The sequence below is a fragment of the Orcinus orca genome, chromosome 11 (genome assembly GCF_937001465.1).
Source record: "Orcinus orca chromosome 11, mOrcOrc1.1, whole genome shotgun sequence".
In the NCBI taxonomy this organism is placed as follows: Eukaryota; Metazoa; Chordata; class Mammalia; order Artiodactyla; family Delphinidae; genus Orcinus; species Orcinus orca.
This window is the reverse complement of record NC_064569.1, coordinates 77,464,952-77,487,784: the sequence shown is the minus strand read 5'-3', so window position 1 is coordinate 77,487,784 and position 22,833 is coordinate 77,464,952. Positions and strand designations below refer to the sequence as shown.

The 22,833-nt window shown below is 39.5% G+C and overlaps 1 protein-coding gene across 3 annotated transcripts in view; it reads left to right on the top strand.

Moving 5' to 3' along the window:
* The window catches only part of FGD6 (FYVE, RhoGEF and PH domain containing 6), a 113,398-nt gene that overhangs the window by 85,732 nt on the left and 4,833 nt on the right, over nucleotides 1–22,833 (top strand). For all 3 annotated transcript variants that reach the window (XM_004269531.4, XM_049695022.1, XM_033427708.2), the window contains 10 exons: nucleotides 3,031–3,081; nucleotides 6,211–6,269; nucleotides 6,353–6,424; nucleotides 7,141–7,209; nucleotides 7,746–7,829; nucleotides 8,650–8,729; nucleotides 14,883–14,985; nucleotides 15,470–15,616; nucleotides 16,451–16,553; nucleotides 18,281–18,408. In XM_004269531.4, the coding sequence (XP_004269579.1) occupies nucleotides 3,031–3,081; nucleotides 6,211–6,269; nucleotides 6,353–6,424; nucleotides 7,141–7,209; nucleotides 7,746–7,829; nucleotides 8,650–8,729; nucleotides 14,883–14,985; nucleotides 15,470–15,616; nucleotides 16,451–16,553; nucleotides 18,281–18,408 (896 nt within the window). The remainder of the gene's footprint in view (nucleotides 1–3,030; nucleotides 3,082–6,210; nucleotides 6,270–6,352; nucleotides 6,425–7,140; nucleotides 7,210–7,745; nucleotides 7,830–8,649; nucleotides 8,730–14,882; nucleotides 14,986–15,469; nucleotides 15,617–16,450; nucleotides 16,554–18,280; nucleotides 18,409–22,833) is intronic.

Below are 22,833 nucleotides of genomic sequence, written 5' to 3'. Positions count from 1 at the left end.
TTATGACAGTCACTGGGGCAGCTGGTGATTTCATTGCTCATTCCATCTGACTCAGAGGGTGATCAGTCTCGTTCTTCTCATTCTGTAGTTAAGGCACTAGTGATTCTTAACTGAGGGGATCATGGTCTTGTCTTCCTAGAAAAGGTAAAAGGTAAAAGTTCTCAAAAGGAGTATGTACTGCAGTGAGATGCCCTGAAAATATGGATGAATACATGAGAAAGTTGAATTTCTAAAATTCAGTTTTGGAAAGGTGAATTTTGCAAGTTGAGTTTTAAGATTTTTTTTTTTTAATTGGCAAGGAAAGTAAACCTTAACCCCATTTTCTCCTTGATTAATAACATGATTTTGCAACATTTTCATCCTGGGTTTTCTGCACAGCCAGTTTGTGTATTTCCACTTTGCTCCTAAAAGTTTAGGTTGGCGAGCAGCAGCTGAGCTTGAGTACAAGGAAAGAAAATGCAGCTCAGAAGCTTATTGGGCTCAGCACAGTGATTCTGAGGTCAGGATTTCCTAATATGGACATCTTCCAGTGACCTCTTTTGGTTTAGAGAAATGTCTCAGCTTGCATGGATATGCTTCTGTATTAAAGGACAAGAATTGAAGACAAAATGGGAACTTGCTATGAATCTGATACTTAGGTAAATCTGCTTTCATTTCCACACTCTTCAGCTACCTGCAGCTTTAAGGAACATCCCTTTTGATTAGTGAAGTAGCCCAAGAAGAGTAAGTTTTTCTCCCTAACCCTGTCGCTGTCATGGAAAAGTTAAATATTTGGATACACTAAACATGGCTTATATATGGAATGCATTCTGAGTGGGGTCAGAGTGAGATTAAGTTCATTTTTCATCTCCAGATGAGTCTAAGTGTAGTGTATAATCAATGTATTTTGTTAATTTTTGTGGGTTTCTTATTTATTTGGTTGGAAGAATTGCTCTCCAACTTTTATGTTCAGATTACTTTCAGATCTAAATTGCTTGTGATGGTCTCTGGCAAGGTAGAACCTATGCCGTGGTGCACAGAAGCTTAACGTCGTCATACACGATATCTCGCTGTGGCTTGTTGCCAGGGCTGGTTATTTATAATGTGCATGTCTAGACTCACACACGTTCTTGGATCACTGTGTCAAAGATGTATAGTTTCAGCAGTTGGGTCTGTATGTTAGTCGTCTATTAAGTTTGAAAATCTGGCACTAACGTCCAAGTTCCCCTTTGTGCCTTTGAGCATGACTTAATAAATCCATGGGTTGAAATTATATCTGTTCCATAATATTGCTAAATGGAGATTGGATCTGATAAAAATGCATTCAGTCTTTTAATATGCCTTTCCTCTTTCCATTTCCCAACTCCCATGGGCATTAGGACTGGTTTCAGCCTTTATTGCCTTTTACCTAAAATAAGACACAATCCTGTCTAAAAAAAAATCATTTTTTAAAATTCATTAAGCATTTCTTGTCCCTTGCATGCAAAGTCTCTGGCTAAGTGCTATGAGAGATAGAAAGATGAATCAGATGTAGGCAGGCCCTGCCCACAGGAGCCTTGAGTCTAGTGAAAAAGGAAATGATAGAAGGCATACAGTAACTGCTGTGTAATGTGTTATTCAAAGGGAAAGAATATTTCTTTCAAATGGAAAGTTTGGTAAGAGAGGAGGAATTTGAGATGAGCCTTGAAGAATTATGAGTAGAATTTTTATACGCAGAGACAGAGAAAGGATTCAGAAGAAGGGAACATTAAAGACAAAAAGTATGGAGCCAGGGAACACATGGGAAGTGTTTAAGGAATTGTGCAGAATCAGACTTAAGAACAAAGGGCCTGTGTAAGGCAGTAGCAAGAGAGAAAAGCAGAAAAGTCAACAGGGACCGTGTAGCGGAGACTTGAAATTCCAGGAAATAGAATTTGTTTTAATCTGAGAGTTAATGGGAAGTCATCCAACATTTCTCAACAGAGAAGGAAGTATTACCTTGAAATCCTGTAACATTCCTTGGTTACAGGATTTATGAAATATAACCTATTGCCTTAAATTTTTTTTCGTATTACTAGAAGCACTATATACATGTTGCTTGTTTACAGACCATCTTTTTTTTTTTTTTTTTGTGGTACGCGGGCCTCTCACAGTTGTGGCCTCTCCCGTTGTGGAACACAGGCTCTGGACGCACAGGCTCAGCGGCCATGGCTCATGGCCCCAGCCGCTCCGCGCGGCATGTGGGATCCTCCCGGACCGGGGGCACGAACCGTGTCCCCTGCATCGGCAGGCGGACTCTCAACCACTGTGCCACCAGGGAAGCGCCCCAGACCATCTTCATCTAGACCAGGATTTCTCAACTGCAGCCCTATTGACGTTTTGGTGCAGATAATTCTTTGTTGTAGGGCTGTCCTGTGCATTTGTAGGATGTTGAGCAGCGTCTCTGGCCTCTAACCACTAGATGCCAGTGGCATCCCCTTTCCCCCAGTTGTGGTAATCAGAAATGTCTTCAGACATTTCTAAATTTCTCCTGGGGGGCAAACCTGACCCCATTTGAGTACCACTGGTCTAGACAAATGTATTGCATTTTTCTGGTGTTCTGGGTATTGTTAGACTCTTAAGATTGCCAGATCTCAGAGTTCCTTAGACATTCAATCTATTGATGCTTGAAATTTGGTACTAAAACATGCATCTGATCTTGAGATTAAGGTACTTTGTGCGTGTTGGAGTTAAAGAGCTGAACTGGGCATCAGGAGACCTGGGTTCGGGTTCTGGTCCTAGCTCTGCCACAAAGAGGTTGTATTACTTGAGTGAGACCGTGTCCTCGGTAGCCTGATTCCTCATCTCTAAAATCACCAGTGCAACCTCTCAGGCTCTTTCTAGCTCTGATTTTGTGTCCTGATTTCAAATTGACCCCAGGGCTTTATTCTTTCATTTTTAGAAAGGTAGCACAAACAGAATGAATATGTATATTAACCAATAAGGCTGACTAGAGTATTGAATAAGAAAGACAAATGTTTTTTCCTTAGTGCTTAATTGTACTAAATACCATAACTTTTTTTCCTTTTCTAGACTATTTAAAAAATCTCTTAGAAGATGCTGGAGATTACAGAGACACTCAAGGTAAACAATTTTTGTGGTCTCATGTGTTATAGAAGTTTTTATATTATGTTCATTTGAACCTGGAAAGTAAAAACGTAACAAAACCCGTATACAAAACTGTGTTTTAGTCTTAAGAAGCCTTTTTAAACTCTGTTTTAGGCAAATTAAAATAGAACTAGATAAAGTGGTGCTGGATGCAAGTGAAATTATAGGGGCAAAAGATGCCCATGGTCAGGCAGCCATTGGAGCCAGCTTCCCGAGAGAGTGGTCCCAGCATAGCCTGTTGTCAGGGAGCTTCATCCTCCTGGGCTCAGTCTGTCTGTGCTGGGGTGCATTCACCTTCTCTAGATGTCCACTGCTTTCAAAAACAGAGATTGAACCAGTTGATCTGCAAGGTTCTTTCAAGCTTTAAAATCATGAGTCCGTGAAGTGACCAAACAACACAAATTAGAGATAAGGTCTAAAATAGTCTATTATTCTGGGACTGCTTAATGATGGGCATTAGCCTTACCATCCTTCCACCCCCTCACCCCAGTAGTACTTAAGGGAAACAGTCCATTATCATACAAGGGACTCATTGATATTCATGGGATAATCCACTGTGTGTGTCTGTGTCTGTGTGTGTGTGCATGTATGTCTGCTGTCTTTCTCTCTCTCTCTCTCTCTCTCTCACACACACACACACACACACACACACACACACACACACACACGAGGATTTAGTTCTGTTTAGGAGAGTAGTGTTTCTTTTAAATGTCATAGGTATATCCCTGGTTCTAATCTACAGAAACACATTAGACAAATCCATCTCCACGCCATTCATTTTATGAATTTTGATCACATTCTTGTGCATCCTTTACATTATCAGATTACAAAGCTGAAAGGTTTTTAACCCATTTTTGTAGAGATTCTTATTCATTCTATTAATCATTTTACTTCTTCTGTAACATCTTTTATTCGCAAGTGTTATGCTTTTAAAGGTGCTTTTTTAAAGGAAAAGTTTGGAGTGGGGGACATGACATGCTTCTTGTCTCTGGTAAACATATAATTTAGTTGAAGAAGAAAGTCTGTGATAGGGACTTCCCTGGTGGTGCAGTGGTTCTGACTCACGCTCCCAATGCAGGGGGCCTGGGTTCGATCCCTGGCTGGGGAGCTGCATCCCGCATGCATGCTGCAGCTAAGAGTTCGCATGCTGCAACTTGGGAGCCCACGTGCCGCAACTAAGACCCGGCATAACAAAATAAATAAAGAAATATTAAAAAAAGAAAGAAAAGAGTCTATGATACCCGTCAGATAAAGAACAAAGCAGATAGCTTTAAAGTAAGGATGCACTTAGAAGTATAGAATCATTTGGAAGACGGAGGAAAGTGTGAGGATTGAAGAGGCAGAGCTTTGCTTAGAGGGAAGTAGAACCAGAGATGAGTTGATGAGAGATGGTGGACGAGAGGAAGAGTGGGCATTCCAGGTCAGAGTCTGTCTCATGAAGGTAAATATCTTAGACAGATTTTAGCAGATCGGGCCTCAAGAAAACATCTGTCCCAGGGCTTCTGCCTTCAAGGAAAGTGAGTTATTAGCTCCATTTTGCAGGTAAAACAAATACAGGGCCAGAAATTAAGGAGCTTGTTTAAAGAAAATTACACACTTCAGCAAAGACATGGCTTAGGATAAGCAGTGAACAGTGATGTGCACTGTATGGCCAGAGGCAATGCAGTAAAGTGATGAGATTGCCCAAAGGTGAGGGAAAATGAGACTAATATACCTTTGGAAGATAAGCAGAAGAGTTAAAGGAACAGAGTCACCAGGGCCTCTTAAAGGGATGATATGAGGAAAGTAGAATTGCAGAATGGATGGGGGAGGTCAGAGCTTGGAGGCCAGGTGACCAAATAGCAGCAGCTTTATTACTTCATCCATTCATTAAATTTTAAAGCTTTTATCCCTGTCCGCTGGAGGTTCAAGCAGGCCAGAAAGCAGGGAGTGTGTCCAGGGCCACCTCTTGAATATCTGCCATGATGAGTGCCAGATACAGTAAACTCTGATATGTGGTTTGAGTCTCTATAAGGAAATACAGCTTTCCTTTAATAATGGTGATAATAATACATTTAAAGACTATAGAAACCTCCAGGGTTGGTACCAGAAAGAGTATCCCTTGGTAGGTATAGTAGCTGGACCAAAACACCTCAAACCCTTTCTGGAAATTGATTTTTTTTTTTTTAATAGTCCTTTTAGTGACGATTACTGTCATTGCCACACCAGCCTCAGAAGGGCATGCTTCCTTCTTTAACACTCTTACCAGTTTTTCTCAATCGTAGGGCTTCTGTCATACCAGATAACCGTCTTTGTGTGGATTTCTAATTAGCATTGCAGGATGTTTAACATCCCTGGCTCCTACCCATTAAAGGCCAGTGGACCTTCCCAGTCATTGTGACAACTGAAAATTATCTTATACATGTCCAAGTGTCCCTAGGGGAACACTATTGTCTTGAATTGAGAACAACTGTAGCCCAAAAGGAGACAAAGTACAGACTTTTTCCTTTATATCTAGTTATGAAGATGACAAGACTGAAGCATTTAAAAACATTTAATAAAGGCAAGAGGTTAATAAAAAGAATAAAACACAGGTGAAGCTAAATAACCCAACTCACAAAATAATGTATGTAATTTCCTAAGGTCTAGTATGCTTCCTTGTGGCATTTCTTCCCTCTTGGGATCAGACTAAGAGAAGGCAGCTAAGCCCTGACCCTCTTAAATAGCTGGTCCTCATAATTCTGGTTTGCTATCCCAGGATCCTTCTCTCAGTTTATCCTGGAATGGTCCTCAGCTTCCAGGTAAAATCCTATTCATCCTTGTAAACTTCAACAGAATAATCAACTCTCAGCACAAAACAACCCTGATGTTCATACTATTGATACACATGGTCTGTAATGTATCTTTAGAGTCTTTCTTTGGCTCATTGTTTCATAAGTACTGTTTTTCCTTGGTTTTGTTCTCATCGAACCGCATCGCCTATATTTCTGCCCACTCACAGTTAACTGATCTCCTGCAGTGGTCCGTGGCTGTGAACTAGCCGTCTTGTTGTCTGGAGTTGCTCAGTGTTGCAATTCATTGGTAATGATAGTGATTGAATGCCCCTTCTGTTCCTACATATTTTAGATGCCCTTGCCGTTGTTATAGAGGTAGCCAACCACGCCAATGACACCATGAAGCAAGGAGTAAGTATCTTCATTTCAACGGCTGCTGTACTGTTGAACCTGGGAGCCCGTGCCTTCATATGCTGTGCATTCTCTTTCTGTAGGACAACTTTCAGAAACTTATGCAAATTCAGTACAGCTTAAATGGACACCATGAAATAGTTCAGCCTGGACGGGTAAGTGTTTTGGACTGCATTTTGCAAACTTAATACAATGGATTTAGGCACCGTTTGTAGCTATTTTCATTTGAATTATGAAAATAGGTTATTTGTTATTGTTACTCTTCAGTGACCCAATCTGGATTAACTAAGTTCATTCTATCCTTTCAAAACATTCATGATTTAAGTCATTGTGACAAGAAGTCCAATTCAATTAGGAGAACGGCAAGGGACCCCACAGAGTATCTGATCAAATAGGATCATTTTATTGTGTAATACTAGCTGACCTCACACAGCTTTAAAGACAATTTCAATTAAAATCTTTAATGTAAGAGAAGATTATGAGGGGAGGGAGAAAATTGGTATTTTGATGTTCTTCATAGAGCACAAAAGTGACTGAGGGAATGAATTCAGGGAAATTACAAAGTGCAATTGTCAGGATGTTGGCTATGCCTCAAGATCAAGTACATACTCAGTCAATTACATTTCAAACCATATGGTACCCCTGGGCTCAGTATTGGAGTTATGAAACTCTGCTGGCTTATCCAATTCCTAAATGACTTACAGGGTTTAAAAAGAAGCCATGGCTGTAAAAAGTAACAAGGAAACTATGTCTGCCCAGCCTCCACACAAAATAATTCTGGGGAACGAAGGTCGAAAAGGAAACTACATGTATATGTATATTGTAGTTGTGTTGGGAGGGTACTAAATGGATGTTTGTTTGGATGAATCAGGTTTTTCTCAAAGAAGGAATTCTGATGAAGCTATCTCGGAAAGTCATGCAGCCCCGAATGTTTTTCCTGGTAAGTGGCCACGTGCGTTTCTGTTGAGCCCGAGGCAGGGATAATTGCTTAATGAAAGGAGACGGTTGTTCAGGACAGATAAGATTGGCACATTCAGACCGCAGTTTTAGTAGGGTCTTTGACTGGCTGGATTGCTTGTTTGCATGTCAAGAATAGGAAACAAAGTCTTGTATGATACATAACTAGAAATTCGCTTCCTTTTTGAATTTAGTTTATTTCATCTCTGATTTGGAAAAATTGATTCCATCAGTGATTTGTTTTGGCAGATTATAATACCTTAGGTGGGATTTAGAATTCAGAAAACGTTAAATCTGTTACAGAACTTGGAAAGAAAGCACATTTTCTAGAAGTTGCCTTCTAGTAATATTCTAATAGAACATTGTAGGTGGTTCTGGTTTTATAAGCAGAATATAAGTATTATATTCAGAGTTTTAAACAAAGAGGTAATATTGTTCCTTTATTCCTGTATCTTACCAATATCTTTGTAGCTGAAATTTGTTGCTTTACTTTGTCCTATGAAATGTTTCTACTTTCAGTTTAATGATGCTCTGTTGTATACAACACCGGTGCAGTCCGGGATGTACAAACTGAACAACATGCTCTCGTTGGCAGGAATGAAGGTCTGTGCATCTGTTAGAAGATATATATATATATATTTTTTTTTTTTTGCAGAAGATATTTTTTTACCCAAATGTATTTAGAGAAAAAGCCCTAAGATAATCATCTTCTCATATCCCTATCTCTTCTCTCTCCATGTGTTACTGTTCATTTATTCATTTTTGTAGTTATTTGTTCCCTCATACATTAATTGAGTCATAAGATATTGAGAACTACTATACTGAGAACTACTATAAACAAAACGTGTTATCGGTTTAGTGAAAAATATAAAGATGAATTGAAGCATGATTCTTTTGTCTCCACCTCTACTCCAATCCCTCCAGGAGTTTAGCAACTAGTTGGGAAGCTAATACGCTGCATATCAATACCTATAAAATAGATAGTAATACATATCACTATAAAGGCACAGTTAAAGTTTGTGGGAGCTCAGAAAATAAAGAACGTGCAGCTTTTGGTGGGACATGGTAGAGGGATTGGTGGTAGTTAGGAAGAGGGAGACTTGAGGAAATCTTTTTGGAGGAAGAGTCAAGAGCCTTACAGAATTGGTCACATTTGGCCTCGCTGAGATGTAGGGAAAGGCATTCTAGGTACAGGGAATAGTGTGAGCAAAGGCCTGAAGGTGGGGAAGTTGGGCCTTCATGTATGTGGGTATTTAAATTCATCTGGAGCACAGAGCTGATGAGGGAGAGTGATGGTAGATCAAGCTGGATATAAAGGCTGGGGGTGGCTGTCAGCAGTGGGGGCATTGGGCAATTTTAGCTATGCTTCAGCAGTGAGGTTTTCAATTGGATGAGTCTGCTCAATCATTTTGTTTTCTTCCAGGTCAGAAAACCCACCCAAGAGGCATATCAGAATGAACTAAAGATTGAAAGTGTAGAACGTTCCTTCATACTCTCAGCCAGGTAAATTTTAAAAATGTATAGGTGAACATTTGTCAGTATTGCGGAGTCAAACATTTTCCAGCAGTTTTCACATTTAGGTTAACTAGTAAACTTATTTTTTTTCCTTTCTTTTCTCTCCTAATACCATGCAGTTTACTCTTGATTTACCATGTAGGTGGGATGTCTAAGGGCTGATGCAATAGTGTGCTAGAAGTACAAAGACTAAAATGTTCCTCTGAATGGAATAATAATGACGAAAAGTGCTTTGCTGATCATTTTTTTAAAGTGGTTATTTAAAGTCATTTTACAGTGATACGTAATGTTTTTAAAAACATCTATTGCTTTATAGTTTACTAGGAAGTTTTCATGTAGCATTCAGAGGTCATAACAAATCTACTGAGGTAGGTGTCATAAAAAGGAGGAAGACTAAGTTACAGAAAAATTGAGTTGCTTTCTTAAGGATGCATAGCTGGCAAAGTCAGGATACAGGTAGAAACTTTCTGCTTTTAAATCTGTTGTTATTATGACATACCACATTGCCTCAAATCAGAACCTACAGTGACATATGTGTAAGTCAAAGTATATTACCATAATGTAAATCAAGTACTGAGGAAACCTGGGGCTGTGTGACTCATACACGCATATTATTCAGTTTTGGCTGAGTGGTAGAAGTGCATGTGTGGGAGGATTTGACTGGTGAAGGGAGAGCCGCCAACAGCCACAGCTTGCTCCATTGCTGAATCTGCATAACAAGTCTGGGCGGCTCTCAGATCTCACCTTTGACATAATAAAAATAGAGCAAACATTGATGTAGCGCTTACTTTGTGCCAGGGACTACTATCCTGAGCACTTTCTGTGTATTAATTCATCAAATCTTCACAATAACCTTTTAAGGTAAGTTACTACTATTATACCCATTTTATGGTGAAAAAAGCCAACCAGCTGGTGAGTAGCAGAGCAGTGGAGCTGAAATTTGAATCTGACACTAAAATTCATGCTTTTAACCATTCTGATATTGCCTGTGTCTGTGGATGTCAAGGACTCAGACCAAATGTGCTAACTTCCCAAATCAGACCGCAAGAGCATCTCCCTGGGTCGTGTCACTCTTCTGAAATGGAATGGCCACTGCTGCCTGACACCAAATCTCAGGATGACAGGAGAAGACAAATTCCTGTATTCAGGGTTTGTCAAGTGCTTCCCAGCTACCAGCGAAAGCAAGCAGAGTTCCGTCAAGGGAGGGGGCACCTGAAGCATCCTCCAGATCAGTATTTAGAAAGTGAAAGTAGGGGAATTCCCTGGCGGCCCAGTGGTTAGGACTCCGCACTTCCACTGTAGAGGGCATGGGTTTGATCCCTGGTCATGGAATGAGGATCCCATACGTCCAAAAAAAAAAGTAAATGCTTGATCACCTGGAACTATACCCTTTTCTTTCTTTCTTGAGTTTGAACAAAAGTGCAAAGAACATCAAGTCCCTGTACATCAGGCTCCTGGCAAATACTTAAGCCTGGTTCTTAAAATCAAGAGTTATTTTCAAAGATCCGAAGAGGACATGCCTATAGGGAAGTTAAGTTTTCAGTTGCACTTAAGTTTTCTAACTAAAATAGGCTTTTATAAAAACAAAATTCTGTTTATTAAAAATTAAACAATTCAGGAAATGATGGTGGATCTTTCTTTCTTTGGTTGCCTATCAGGTAAATATCTGGATGTTGAGTGTTTTTTCAGATGGGCCTCCTAGACCTTAGTAAGATCATTGGATTTTTAAGTATGATGGGAAACCATCCAAAGGTTTTAAGCTAAGAATTGGTGTGACCTCATTTTTATTTTATTTTTTTATTTTTTTATTTATTTTTTTTTGCGGTACGCAGGCCTCTCACTGTTGTGGCCTCTCCACGTTGCGGACCACAGGCTCTGGACGCGCAGGCTCAGTGGCCATGGCTCACGGGCCCAGCCGCTCCGCGGCATGTGGGATCTTCCCAGACTGGGGCACGAACCCGTGTCCCCTGCATCGGCAGGCGGACTCCCAACCACTGCGCCACCAGGGAAGCCCTCATTTTTATTTTTAAAAGCACACACTGTCTGCCTTGTAGAAGCAGACCACCAGAGACTAGAGTAGAAGTTGGAAGACCAGGTAGGAGGTTGTAGATGGTGATGTCTGGGCTATAGCTGTAAGAAATGGTTCAATCAGGTAGAGCCAATCAGGATGGAGTGAATGTGGGGTATGCAGGAGAATGATAAAACTGGAAAGTTGTTGATAAAAGAAAAGTAAATTTCCACAGGAGGGTTAAAGTGGCATGCAAGAAAGGGAACAAACACATACTAAATGCCACCCATATGCCAGGCTCTCCTTCTGAATTCCCCCAACCACACTGAGGTACTGTGTAACAGGTAAAAAAGGGATGGAGGCCTCTTGTGATCTTGCTCCTATCTGCCTCACCAGCCTGATCTCCATTCACTCTCCGTGTCACCAACCCCACCAAAGCATGGCATGTTCCATCAGCATGGATCTGCGATTGATTCTCCATGCATGCCAGCCTGCTTCACATCCTTCTTCCTTGCACAGGTGGCCTCCTCCACCTAGAATGCATCCCTTTGTTCAAGAAGTAATATGGAGCGTCTACCCTGGGCCAGGCACTTTGCTAGGCATCAGGATACAGTGGACAATGAAAAGGGCCTTTCCTTCCCTGAGCTTACAGTCCATTAGGAAAGACATACACTTAGCAGGTATTACCACCGTCAATTATCAGGGAGATTAAGTAGTATACAGGGAAACTACCAGGTGCTATGAGGCTGTAAAACAAGGGATCTTAAATTAGATTTGGTGGAAAAAGGGCAGTTAGGGGTAGCTTCCCTAAAGTCCTGTGTCCATTGAGTTAAGAAGGATAAGTAGGTGTTGGATAGCAAGGCAGAGAGAAAAGGAGGAGGCTCCTGGCCATTAGGAACAGTGTGTACAAAGGCCCTGAGGTGGAAAGGGACATGGTGTATTCAAAGAACTAAAAGGCCAGTGTGTCATGAACATAGCAAATGAGAGGGAGAGAGACCCAAGATAAACCTGGAGGGCCAGGGAGAAAGATTATGCAGAACCGTCTTGTGGATTTTGGTCTTTAGCCTAAGAGCCACAGGAAACCACTGAAAGGTTTCTACAAGGGAATGATGTGATCGTTTTGGCATTTTTTAAAAGAATATCTGGTTGCTCTGTGGAGGATGGTTTGGGAGGGGAACTGAAGGAGGCGAGTAATGGGACAGAGAGAGGCAGAAGGAGTGAGTCTCCAGCCTGTACAGCGTATTGGATTGCTGTGATAAGGAAAACTGGGAAAGGTGCAGCTTTAGGAGAAAAATCAGGAATTTAGGTTCAGATGTGCATATTGAATGTGTGGTGCCTATAAATCATCAAAATGGGGTCATCAAGGAGGCAGTTGATGTCAGGAGCTGGATGTCAGAAGGAAGACGGGACTAGAGGCATATCCTGAGGAGTCATCAGCCTCGAGATGATGACCAAAGCCAGGAGACTGGCTGAGGGTGCACAGGGAGACCACAGAGCTCCCTGTCAAACACCTGTAGTTGTTCCAATAGCACCTTAGTCATCACCTCTGCAAAGCCTTCCCTGCTACCCAAATAAGGTAATTAACTACTTCTATGTTACTTATCTATCTTACATTTATTATATCATACGGTAATTTTTACCTGACTTTATGTCTCACGTCAATTAGATGTGAGCCCTTGCAAGTGAAGTGTACTTTGTGTGCCCAGTTCATGGTGTAGTACCTGGCCCATAGAAGGCTCCCAGTAAATGTTACTCAAATAAACTGAAGTGATGTGGCCTTTGGACCTCAGAGTTGCATCCCACAGTTAACACAAGAAGTAAATAGTGTGGCAAGGTCTAACACACCAGAAATCTCTTCTGTTGGAGAGTTTTTCCCTTAGAAATTATTTCCATTCATTGGGGAAATGGTGCTTGTTTAATGCAAATTTGCTATCTGGTAATGTCCACATTCCATAAAGAAAAGAATACTTGGCTTAACTGTCTTTTTCTGTGAGGAAGATGCTGATTCTTCTACTAGCCATGTCACAAAGGCAGAGCTAGAACGTCTCCACTCGATGCTGTAGGCAAGTGTGTGTGGTCTATGAGAAATGTGTTATCAGCTGATAAACATTGTTTTGGCAGAACCCCACACAAGAGAGAGCCAGGAATGATTAAATGAAAGAACAGCATATGTGACATGATTTGCACAGTCGAGTCACATTCCACGTGCTCCCAGGGCTCCAGAAAAATCAGACGGCAATCCTCAAATTAGCCATCTGCCTCTTGACTTTCTGTTACTTTTTCCAGTGAAAAGTTGGGGAGGGAGAGAGGGCAGGGGAGACAGTAATATTTTATGAATGTTTACTTGGAACCTGAGCCTGTGTTCTCATAGCGTAGTCCTTCAGAGAACAGGAACAGAGGCCAGAGGTGACATGGTGGTGAAGGGTTCCATCCTTAGCCACACTTGGATCTGATACCAAGTCACCATTAGTACAGAGCCTGTTATCTAAAGCAAATTATCTAACAGTTCAAATCCTCACATGGCTTTTCTGTAAATGGTGATGGTGTGTGACGTTGGGATTGGGGGAATGGGGTGTAAGATCCAATGTATATTCCATGGGGTACCTCTGAGGATGAGAAGTGATGATATTTGCAAAGAAAGCATTCAGCATAGTTGGCTGATACGTAGTAAATGTTAAATCAGCGGCAGCTAGTTGGGGCAGCGATGAGAGAATAGTAGAGGTAACTGAGGCAGGTTTTGTTTGGTTTAGAGAGAGAGGGGCTGTTCTATCTTATTTTGGTTTTGGTATATAATGAAACTTTGAGAAATATACTAGTTTTAAAATTTTATTTGTAAACTGGATATCTTCCTTTTAACATCCATATGAGTGCATTTTCTAAAAGGCACTGAAGCCATTTAGTAGGAAGATACATTTCTGAGAATGATTATTGTGGGGAAGGTGAGTGGTTTTTAAAGTTAGCTCCTTGACCTGCTCTGGATTCATCAAAATAGGCCTATTTGTATCATTTTCTGTGATGGAATTTTTCATTTTAGAGTCATTATTTAAAAGTTAAAATATACTTAAAATTAGAGTGAATAATACAATGAAACTGCATACTCAGTCACCCAGACTCAAAAATTACCAAGATTCTGCCACAAATTTTCCTGTTTTCTAAAGTACTTCAAAACAAATTGCAAATATCCGGTCATTTTACTCCTACCTACTTTAGTATATGCTTCTCTTAAAAAAAGGAAAGTGCACATTTTCTTATACAATCACATTCCCATTATTATGATGGGTTTTATCACGATAGAGATTTAAATTTATTATTAAATTCTGTCTCTCTACAAACACACACATACACACACAATACCTAAAATGTGCCTCTCCCTCTTGAGTATGTAAAACAAAATGGGCGATACCAGTGATGATTCTGAGTTACCATAGAATTTTTTTTAGAGGGAGGTGTGGTTGCAAAAAACGAGAACAAGAATGTGTTTTTCTGAGCAGGCTTTCCCCCTATTTCGCCCATTTCCATCTACATTCGAGTCGCATAGCTCCTGATGAACTGAGGGTTAAGAACAGAAAATGTGATGGGCCGAATAGGTAGAGGAACCCTAACAACCACTGAAGGCTATTTCCCTTATTAACCACTCCTTCAACATCTATTTATGGCACCAAAAATATGTTTCCTTTACTCCAGTGCCCCTTTCTAGAATATTTAGTAACCTAAAAATATTTAGTATTCTGTGCTGTAAATTTGGATTTGAAACTTGATTTCTTGGAATATTTTTAAATTCTAGGATTATATCTCAGGAAACTCCTTGGTTATATAAATAATCATAACTATTAATTGCATGAATAGCCCTTAAACCAAACAAAAATGCCTCCAAATTTAGGAGACTTCAAAAGCCATTCAGTAGAAAGCGGTATTTTTGGAAAGAAAAAAAGCATTGTGTTTGCTAAAATGCCGTGTGTTCTCTAATGCCTGCTCTGATTATTTGTGCACGTAAACCTCATAATTGTTGCCTGTGACTAGCATTGTTGGAGGGTGGTGGAATCTGTTGCCATGGCAGAAGGAAAAGACGTAAGAAAAAGGCAAAGAATAAAAGCTGACATCTGGTTGATAGAACTTTCTTTTGCCCCCAACAGTTCTGCCCCAGAAAGGGATGAATGGCTAGAAGCAATTTCCAGGTCAATAGAAGAGTATGCCAAGAAAAGAATCACATTCTGTCCCAGTAGGAGTCTTGATGAGGTATTGTCTTTTCCTTCTTATGTTTTTGCAGTGCATTTCAAATAGTTTTTACCTTAAAGAAACTTTTCCCAGGGGTTTAGAAAAGCAACATGTGTTTCACAGAAGGATTGGAGGTGTGTGCGTAATTTCAGAGCTAAATATTCATTCTGTTAATGTCTAACTACAAGTCTATGATAGCATATAGTGCATTCATATTTTTTCTAGTTATAAAACCTCATTGTAGAAAATACAGTATAGTTTAAGGAAGAAACTAATTGGCTGTTATTGCACTACCTCAGGCATCTTTTAAAGTTAATTTTGCACTAGAGGATTGTTGGAATGTAGCTAATCTTAATATCCTAATAACATGAAAAATATGATAGCTCATATTTCATCCACATCCTTAATGATACCATCAGCATTGTGAGCTGCCAGTCCAAATAAAAAGGCTTGATGCTGTAGCAGGCAGTGTGCATAGAGATAATCAGAAGTCGTTCTTCCACAGGCTGACTCAGAAAATAAAGACGAAGTTAGTCCTCTTGGATCCAAGGCTCCCATCTGGATTCCTGATACCAGAGCTACGATGTGTATGATCTGCACAAGTGAATTTACTCTGACCTGGAGACGACATCACTGTCGGGCCTGTGGAAAGGTTAGAGAGGATCACACTCACCTCCCTTGTGATTTTCAATAGCTCTAAGCTGTACATAACGAAGAAGCATGTTTCTCCTTGTAAACCATTGGGGGTCGGGGGAGACACTGAATCGTAGGTGGTATCTCCTCTACATATTTAGGCACAAGGCAATCTTATTAGGGAACTTAGCTCTTCCTAGCCCAAGATTACTTCAGAATGTCCATAATAGATCATGTTCATTTTTTAAAAAACTAATAAATTCAAATTAAATAGATGCTCACATTTACAGATAATTATTGAAACTGCATTTATCTAAATACTAAGTTCTTAGTAGGAGGAAACTTTCAGTGTTGAAGTTATCACTAGTGATGTTTCTGAGTCTTTGTGATGTTTTTAGTAAAATGAGCATTGTAACAATGACATCAGAGAGTTACTATAAAGATTTAATGGGTCTTATTTAGACAGCATTTAATCTGGGCCAGACACTGGGAAGAGGCACAGCAGAGGTGTTCATAGTTGCAGCAGTGACGATGACAATGACGATGATGACGAAGATGATAAATACAGCTAACACAGGAATTCCTACGCACCGGGCACTGTTCTAAACATTTTGCACATGTTAACTCCTTTAGTATATTATTATCTGTAGTAAGCACTCAGTAATAATCTGTGGCCTCTTCAAGTGTGGTATTGTGTGTGAGTTCCCTACAAGCCTGAGCTCCACTGAATTTTTATTCAGACTCAGTGACTATGAAAAGGTTTTGAAAACTAGACAGAACTATAAATTGTAACATAACTGATGGTTTAGATACAAAGGTTATTCTAAATGAAATAATTCCAATGTGTTTTCAGATTGTATGCCAAGCTTGTTCATCCAATAAATATGGATTAGATTACCTGAAAAATCAACCAGCAAGAGTATGTGAACATTGTTTCCAAGAACTGCAGAAATTAGGTAATATATAAGTAAAGATTTAATTGAAAATTCCATTATTCCCCAGATACTTTCAGACAACCTTCTGAAAGAATCATCTTAGGCACATTAGCAATATGATTGGTGATACTTCTCTCAAAATATTAAGTATCTTGCTTTCTTAACTTAGTGAAGCTTTCTTAACTCATATTTTGTGGTAATTCCAAGAAAGGTTGGACTGAAACTTATTTTTACTCTGAAAACGGTTTTGCTGAGGATCCTGATTGTAGAAATGTAATCACAGGATAAAATGCTTGGAGTAGTTACAGGGGAACTTTAACTTCCAAATAATTTTCAAGTTTCTAGTTTCACAACTGTGTGCTCATTACAAATCATTTTTATCGTATTAGTAAAGTAATTCTCTATGGAAACATACTAGGTGGCACTTTGTTAGCCTTATTCTAATCACTTGGACTGATGTAGTGAGGTTTTATTTTACATCTAAATGTGCGGCTTTTCGCCAACTACAAAATGATAAATCAAATCTGCCTGTTCGTTATTTGCAAGTATCCATCCCTACAGTTAAGGGGAATGCAGTTCAGGTCTATATTTTGGGACGAGATCCTGAAACTTAAAGGATCTAAATTTTTAAAAGATTATCCTTCATGTTGATGAAGAATAGCTTTTCATCATCAATGAGAATATCTAAATGAATAACTAGATGATATGCCATTTCAGAATCCATATATTTATAGAGGAATTGTTTGTTATTATCTGTATACATTTTCCAAAAAGACACGTTCACCTAATCTTTTGCCACCCTTATGTTCCTCCCTTTGTTCTCCGGGTATATAATATAGGCTCAAAGATTCAAAATTCATTTTTGAATACTCCTCCCTCATCACACACACCCATTTGGTCAGTAAATCTTGTCAAATTTATGTTTGAAAAACCTGTCTTGCTCTTGAATTCTTTATTCACCTCAGCCTTAACAAAGCCTTCATTATCTTTCATGTGGACTACTGTCCTAATTTCCTAACAGGTTTTTCTGCTGCAAATCCTTCCTCTTTCCTACTGCCAGATTTATTTTTCTAAATTCAGTCTGCTCGTGTTACTTCCCAGCCCAAAAGGCCTTTCTTTGATTTCCCACTGCCTAAAAGACAGTCCTTAGAACCAGCCATTTTTTTCCCAGCCTCACCTCCAAATAGATGAACTAATTTCATATCTGTGTGCTTTTGCTTATGCTGACTTGTCTTCATGGACTGTTCTTCCTCCGCTTTTTAGCTTGGCAAACTCCTACTTATACCTTAATGCTAACTCAAAACTCATTTTCCCAGCTTTCCTTGAACCTCTGCAGTGAAAATTAATTACTTCCTCATCTTGTCTTATAGTCCCTTTTCTAGCATTTTGTTCATTGTAATATTATTTGGTCATGTATCTAGATACTAAATGATGTTGTCAGTTTGGGTTTTTTTTAAAGTCAGGAGGGAAATTTTTTCAATTTTTTTTAAAGTTGGTAGTACATAAACATGTTTCAGAATTCTTAAGGCACAAAAGGTCAATCCGTTCATATGGCTTGCAGTTAAAAAAGTATAAAATCATAGACAGTGGGAAGTCTTCCTCCCACTCAGCTTCCAGCCTGGGGAAGTATCATAAGTTTCTTAAGTATCCTTCCATGGATATTTATGCAACAACGTTTATTGATTTGGATTAAATTGAATTGCAGAATGCTTACCATTGGTTATATAAGTGTACCTGATTTGTTTTAGATCACCAGCACTCTCCTAAGATTGGATCTCCTGGAAATCACAAATCTCCTTCAAGCACCTTATCATCAGTCTTACATAGTATTCCATCAGGGAGGAAACAGAAAAAAATCCCAGCTGCTCTCAAAGAAGTAAGTGTTTCCATTAGATTTGCAACCTGATAGAGGATGAATTATTCATACACTTATAATACAATATTTTTCTTTCATAAAGGAAGACGTCATTTCCCAGCACTATTAAGACATGCATTTTAATACTGGTGATGGATGTGGTTGAGGCCTCACGATCTTGCTTGATCTCCCTTATGACCTGAGTCATTTAGAAAATGCCTGTTGAAAGGTTTGGAGAACATTTTATAGCAATGATAGAAAGGAAAGATAACTGGGACATGTGTGAATTTTTAAAATTACTTTGAGGAGACCCCTTCCTTTCTCCTTTGAGGTGAGGGAAGAAGTCTATAGAATATTTGGGGCATTTTATTAGCATTTACTCATCTGCATGGCTTGTTTTTTATAGGCATTAGTTGGTTATATACAGCTGATATCACTGATAGTATGTTGTTCTTCCTTTAACTTAAAAGAAAAAAATTTTAAGTGATAATAGACTATAGAGTTAGACCTGCCATTGGAGTAAATCCACAGGCATCAATGATATCCTATCCCAGTTCCTCAAATTCAGGTGTTCAGTCAGCCAGTGTCAAGAATTCAGACAGTCCTGCCTTTCTGGTCACTCCTATTTTGATTTTTGTTAATTAGTTCTACCCATGCTAGTTTTGTGGCCAGGAGAGTAGTTTTAAATTCTGTTCTCTTGCTTGGTTGCTGTGGAGGTCTTCTATCATGGAAGAGCAAACAGCTCTAAAAATTTGACCAGGATCATGTTTCTCATGTAAAGTTGAGTGTATTTCATCATGGCCATTGAAACACTAGGAAGTGATTTATAGCCAATCTCATGATATAGTAAAAATAGGACTTACATACAGTTCCATTTGCCAAGTTTCATGTGGAACTGGGTAAGCCAACTGAGTGAATACCCCTGAACTGTATTTCTTCCATCACACAGTTCCTGAATCTAAATGTACATTCAAAAACCTTAAGGTTCTTAACCAACCAAATTAAGTTCTCTGTAATTTTTCACCTCTCCATGCTGATGTCACATTTTATAAATATAATTCTTACCTGTGCTCCCCTCTTTAGTCGAAACTCCACTGGCTACCAAAACTCGTTATGGTTTGTAGACTAGACTCAACCTAATTCCAATCCTTTTTTGTACATCTTTCCACCCAGCCACACAAACAGGCCTTCCTGGCTGCAGCCATTTCTCCCTTGGCTCCACTGGTTCTCAAAGCATCCTCCAGAGCGGCAGCAGCACCGCCTGGGAACTTATAGAAATGCAGATTCCTGGGCCCACCCACACTGTATGGAATCAGAAACTTTAACCAGCATTCTTGGTGATTCAGATATATGTGTACTAAAGTTTGAGGGCCATTGCCTTGCTCCTTTGTGGTCACACGGGGAAATTTATCCAGTTAAGTGCTATAAAAGTCAAAGTAGTCTCCTCAGAAAGCTGTGTTTTTTTTGTCTTTTTTTAAAAAACTGAGGTGAAATTCACATAACATATAATTACCCATTTTAAAATATACAATTCAGTAGTATTTGGTGTATTCACAGTGATGTGTAACTGCCATATTGCTCCAATTTCAAAACTTGTTCATCACCTCATAAGAATACCCTGTGTCTGCTAAGTAATCAGTCCCCACTACCCCCTCCCTCCAAGCCCTGGCAACCATGGATCTGCTCTATGTATTTGCCTATTCTGGATCTATCATATAAAAGGAGTCATACAATATATGACCCTTGTGTCTGGCTTCTTTCACTTAGCACAGTGTTTCTGAGGTTCATCTAAGTTATAGCATGTATCAGCACTTTGTTTCTTTTTATGTCTGCATAGTACTCCTTTTTATGTATGTACTACAACTTAGCCATTCATCGGTTGATGGACACTTGGGTTGTTTCCACCTTTTGGCTATTGTGAATAATGCTCCTATAAACATTTGTGTGCAGATTTCCATGTGGACTTATGTTTCCATTTGTCTTGGTTATATACCTAGGAGTGAAATTGCTTGATCATACAGTAATTCTATGTTTAACTTTTTGAGGAATTAGGAAGTTGTGTTCTTATTCTAGTGATGTTCAGTACCTTTTTAGAAATTCCTCTTTTTTAGAATTACATACATTCAGAGCCTCAGCACCCTCAGTAATGGCGGGCTGCGTCTCTTGAGTTGGATTTCATTTATTTTTTATTTTTAAAAATTTATTTATTTAATTTATTTATTTTTGGCTGCTTTGGTTCTTCGTTGCTGTGCATGGCTTTCTCTAGTTGCTGCAAGCGGGGGCTACTCTTTGGTGCGGTGCGCGGGGTTCTCATAACGGTGGCTTCTATTGTTGCAGAACACGGGCTCTAGGCACGCGGGCTTCAGTAGTTGTGGCTCATGGGCTAACTAATTGTGGCTCGTGGGCTCTAGAGCACAGGCTCAGTAGTTGTGGCACACGGGCTTAGTTGCTCTGCGGCATGTGGGATCTTCCCAGACCAGTGCTCAAAACCGTATCCCCTGCATTGGCAGGCGGATTCTTAACCACTGTGCCACCAGGGAAACCCATTTATTTTTTAAATAAATCATTGGAAGGAAAGTTTTGTGAATCAATTAGGTGATTAAGCTGGTTAACACCAATTTTGCTTTTAAAAAGATAATAGAGGACTATGTATGACTATTCAGTATTGGGATTAATCTTTTATGGCTAATAAATTAATTGTAAAATGTTCCAAAAGAGTAATGTACAAAATATTTTGGGCAATGATAGTAACACTTAACATAAGTACATAGTGGGTATCCCAATGTGACTACATTTTAAGAGAAAACTCCTTTGAATGTAAACATTTTAGTTTTTTTTTTTTAATTACTTAGTAGTCTTATACAGGGATGTTATTTCTATATACAAATTTACTTGCACTTGAGAGATATTTCTAATTTAACATTAGATATAAATTTTCCACTTGGGACTTCTCTGGCAGTCCAGTGGTTAAGACTCCACGCTCCCAATGCAGGGGGCATGGGTTCGATCCCTGGTCAGGGAACTAAGATGCCACATGCCACCCGGCGTGGCCAATAAATAAATAAATAAAATTTCCACTAAACAATATATCATCCTTTTTATGAAATGTATAAGAAATTAATACAATTACTACATGATTAAAGATATACTTTAAAATTCATAGACCACATCTCTATTAGTCTTCTATTGCTTTGTACAAAATTACCACAAATGTAGTGGCTTAAAACAACACACATTTATTATCTCAGGAGCTTAGATGGGATCTCTTTAGGGCGGCAGTCAAGGTGTTGGCCAGCGTTGAGTTCTCATCTGGAGGCTGACTAGGGAAAGATCTACCCTGCTCCTAGGGGCTGCCCTTAGCTCCTTGCCACGTGGGCCTCCCCACACGTCTGCTTACTTCTCCAAAGCCAGCATGGTAGAAAGTCTCTAGAGCCAGTCTGCTAGCAAGATAGAGTCTTATGTAATGTAATATAATCATGGGAGTGATAGCCCATCACCTTCACCATATTCTGTTGGTTAGGAGCAGTCACAGGTCCTGCCCACACTGGAGGGGAGGAGATGCTACAACAGCCTGATTCTCAGTGGGAAGCCACCTTGGGAGTCTGTTCACCATACCACCAATAAGGCAGTTCCTAAACTTGGCTTTTATATCTCTATTTTTCCTATATTTAAAAAGAGAAAAGTTTCAACTGCCATATTATAATCACTGAAGGCTTAGTGTCTTTTACCTAGAGATTGAAACACTTTCAGCCTTTTATGAAGCAAAACAAGCTTCTTTGCTTTTAGACCAAAATTTGGGGAGCAGAAACTGATCCTTAAAGTCACCATTAAGGGACTTCCGTCGTAGTCCAGTGGTTAAGAATTTGCCTTCCAATAGAGGGGACTTGGGTTCGATCCCTGGTCAGGGAACAAAGATCGCACATGTCGTGGGACAACTAAGCCCGCATGCCACAACTACAGAGCCCACATGCTCTGGAGCCCAAGAGCCACAACTAGAGAAAAGCCCGAGTGCTGCAACGAAGAGCCCTCATGCGGCAACGAAAGATCCTGCGTGCCGCAATAAGACCCGACACAGCCAAAAATAATAAATAAATAAATAAATAGTTTTTTTTAAAAAAATCACCATTAATAGTAGAATTTTCTGGGAATTCCCTGGTGGTCCAGTGGTTAGGACTCTGTGCTTTCACTGCCAGGGCCCGGGTTTGACCCCTGGTTAGGAAACTAAGATCCCGCAAGCCATGCAGGCATGGCCAAAAAAAAAAAAAGAATTTTCTATTTACTTTTTTATTGATAAAGTTTTTAGAAATCCAGAAAGTTACTTCAGGAACTGAGTTAAAGGTTTAAGTAATTTTCCCTAACACCCAAAATAAGAGGAGCAATAAAGAATATATACTGTCCCAAAATACAGCTTTAAAAAGGCATTTTTCTGGAGTGGGTGTGGAGAAA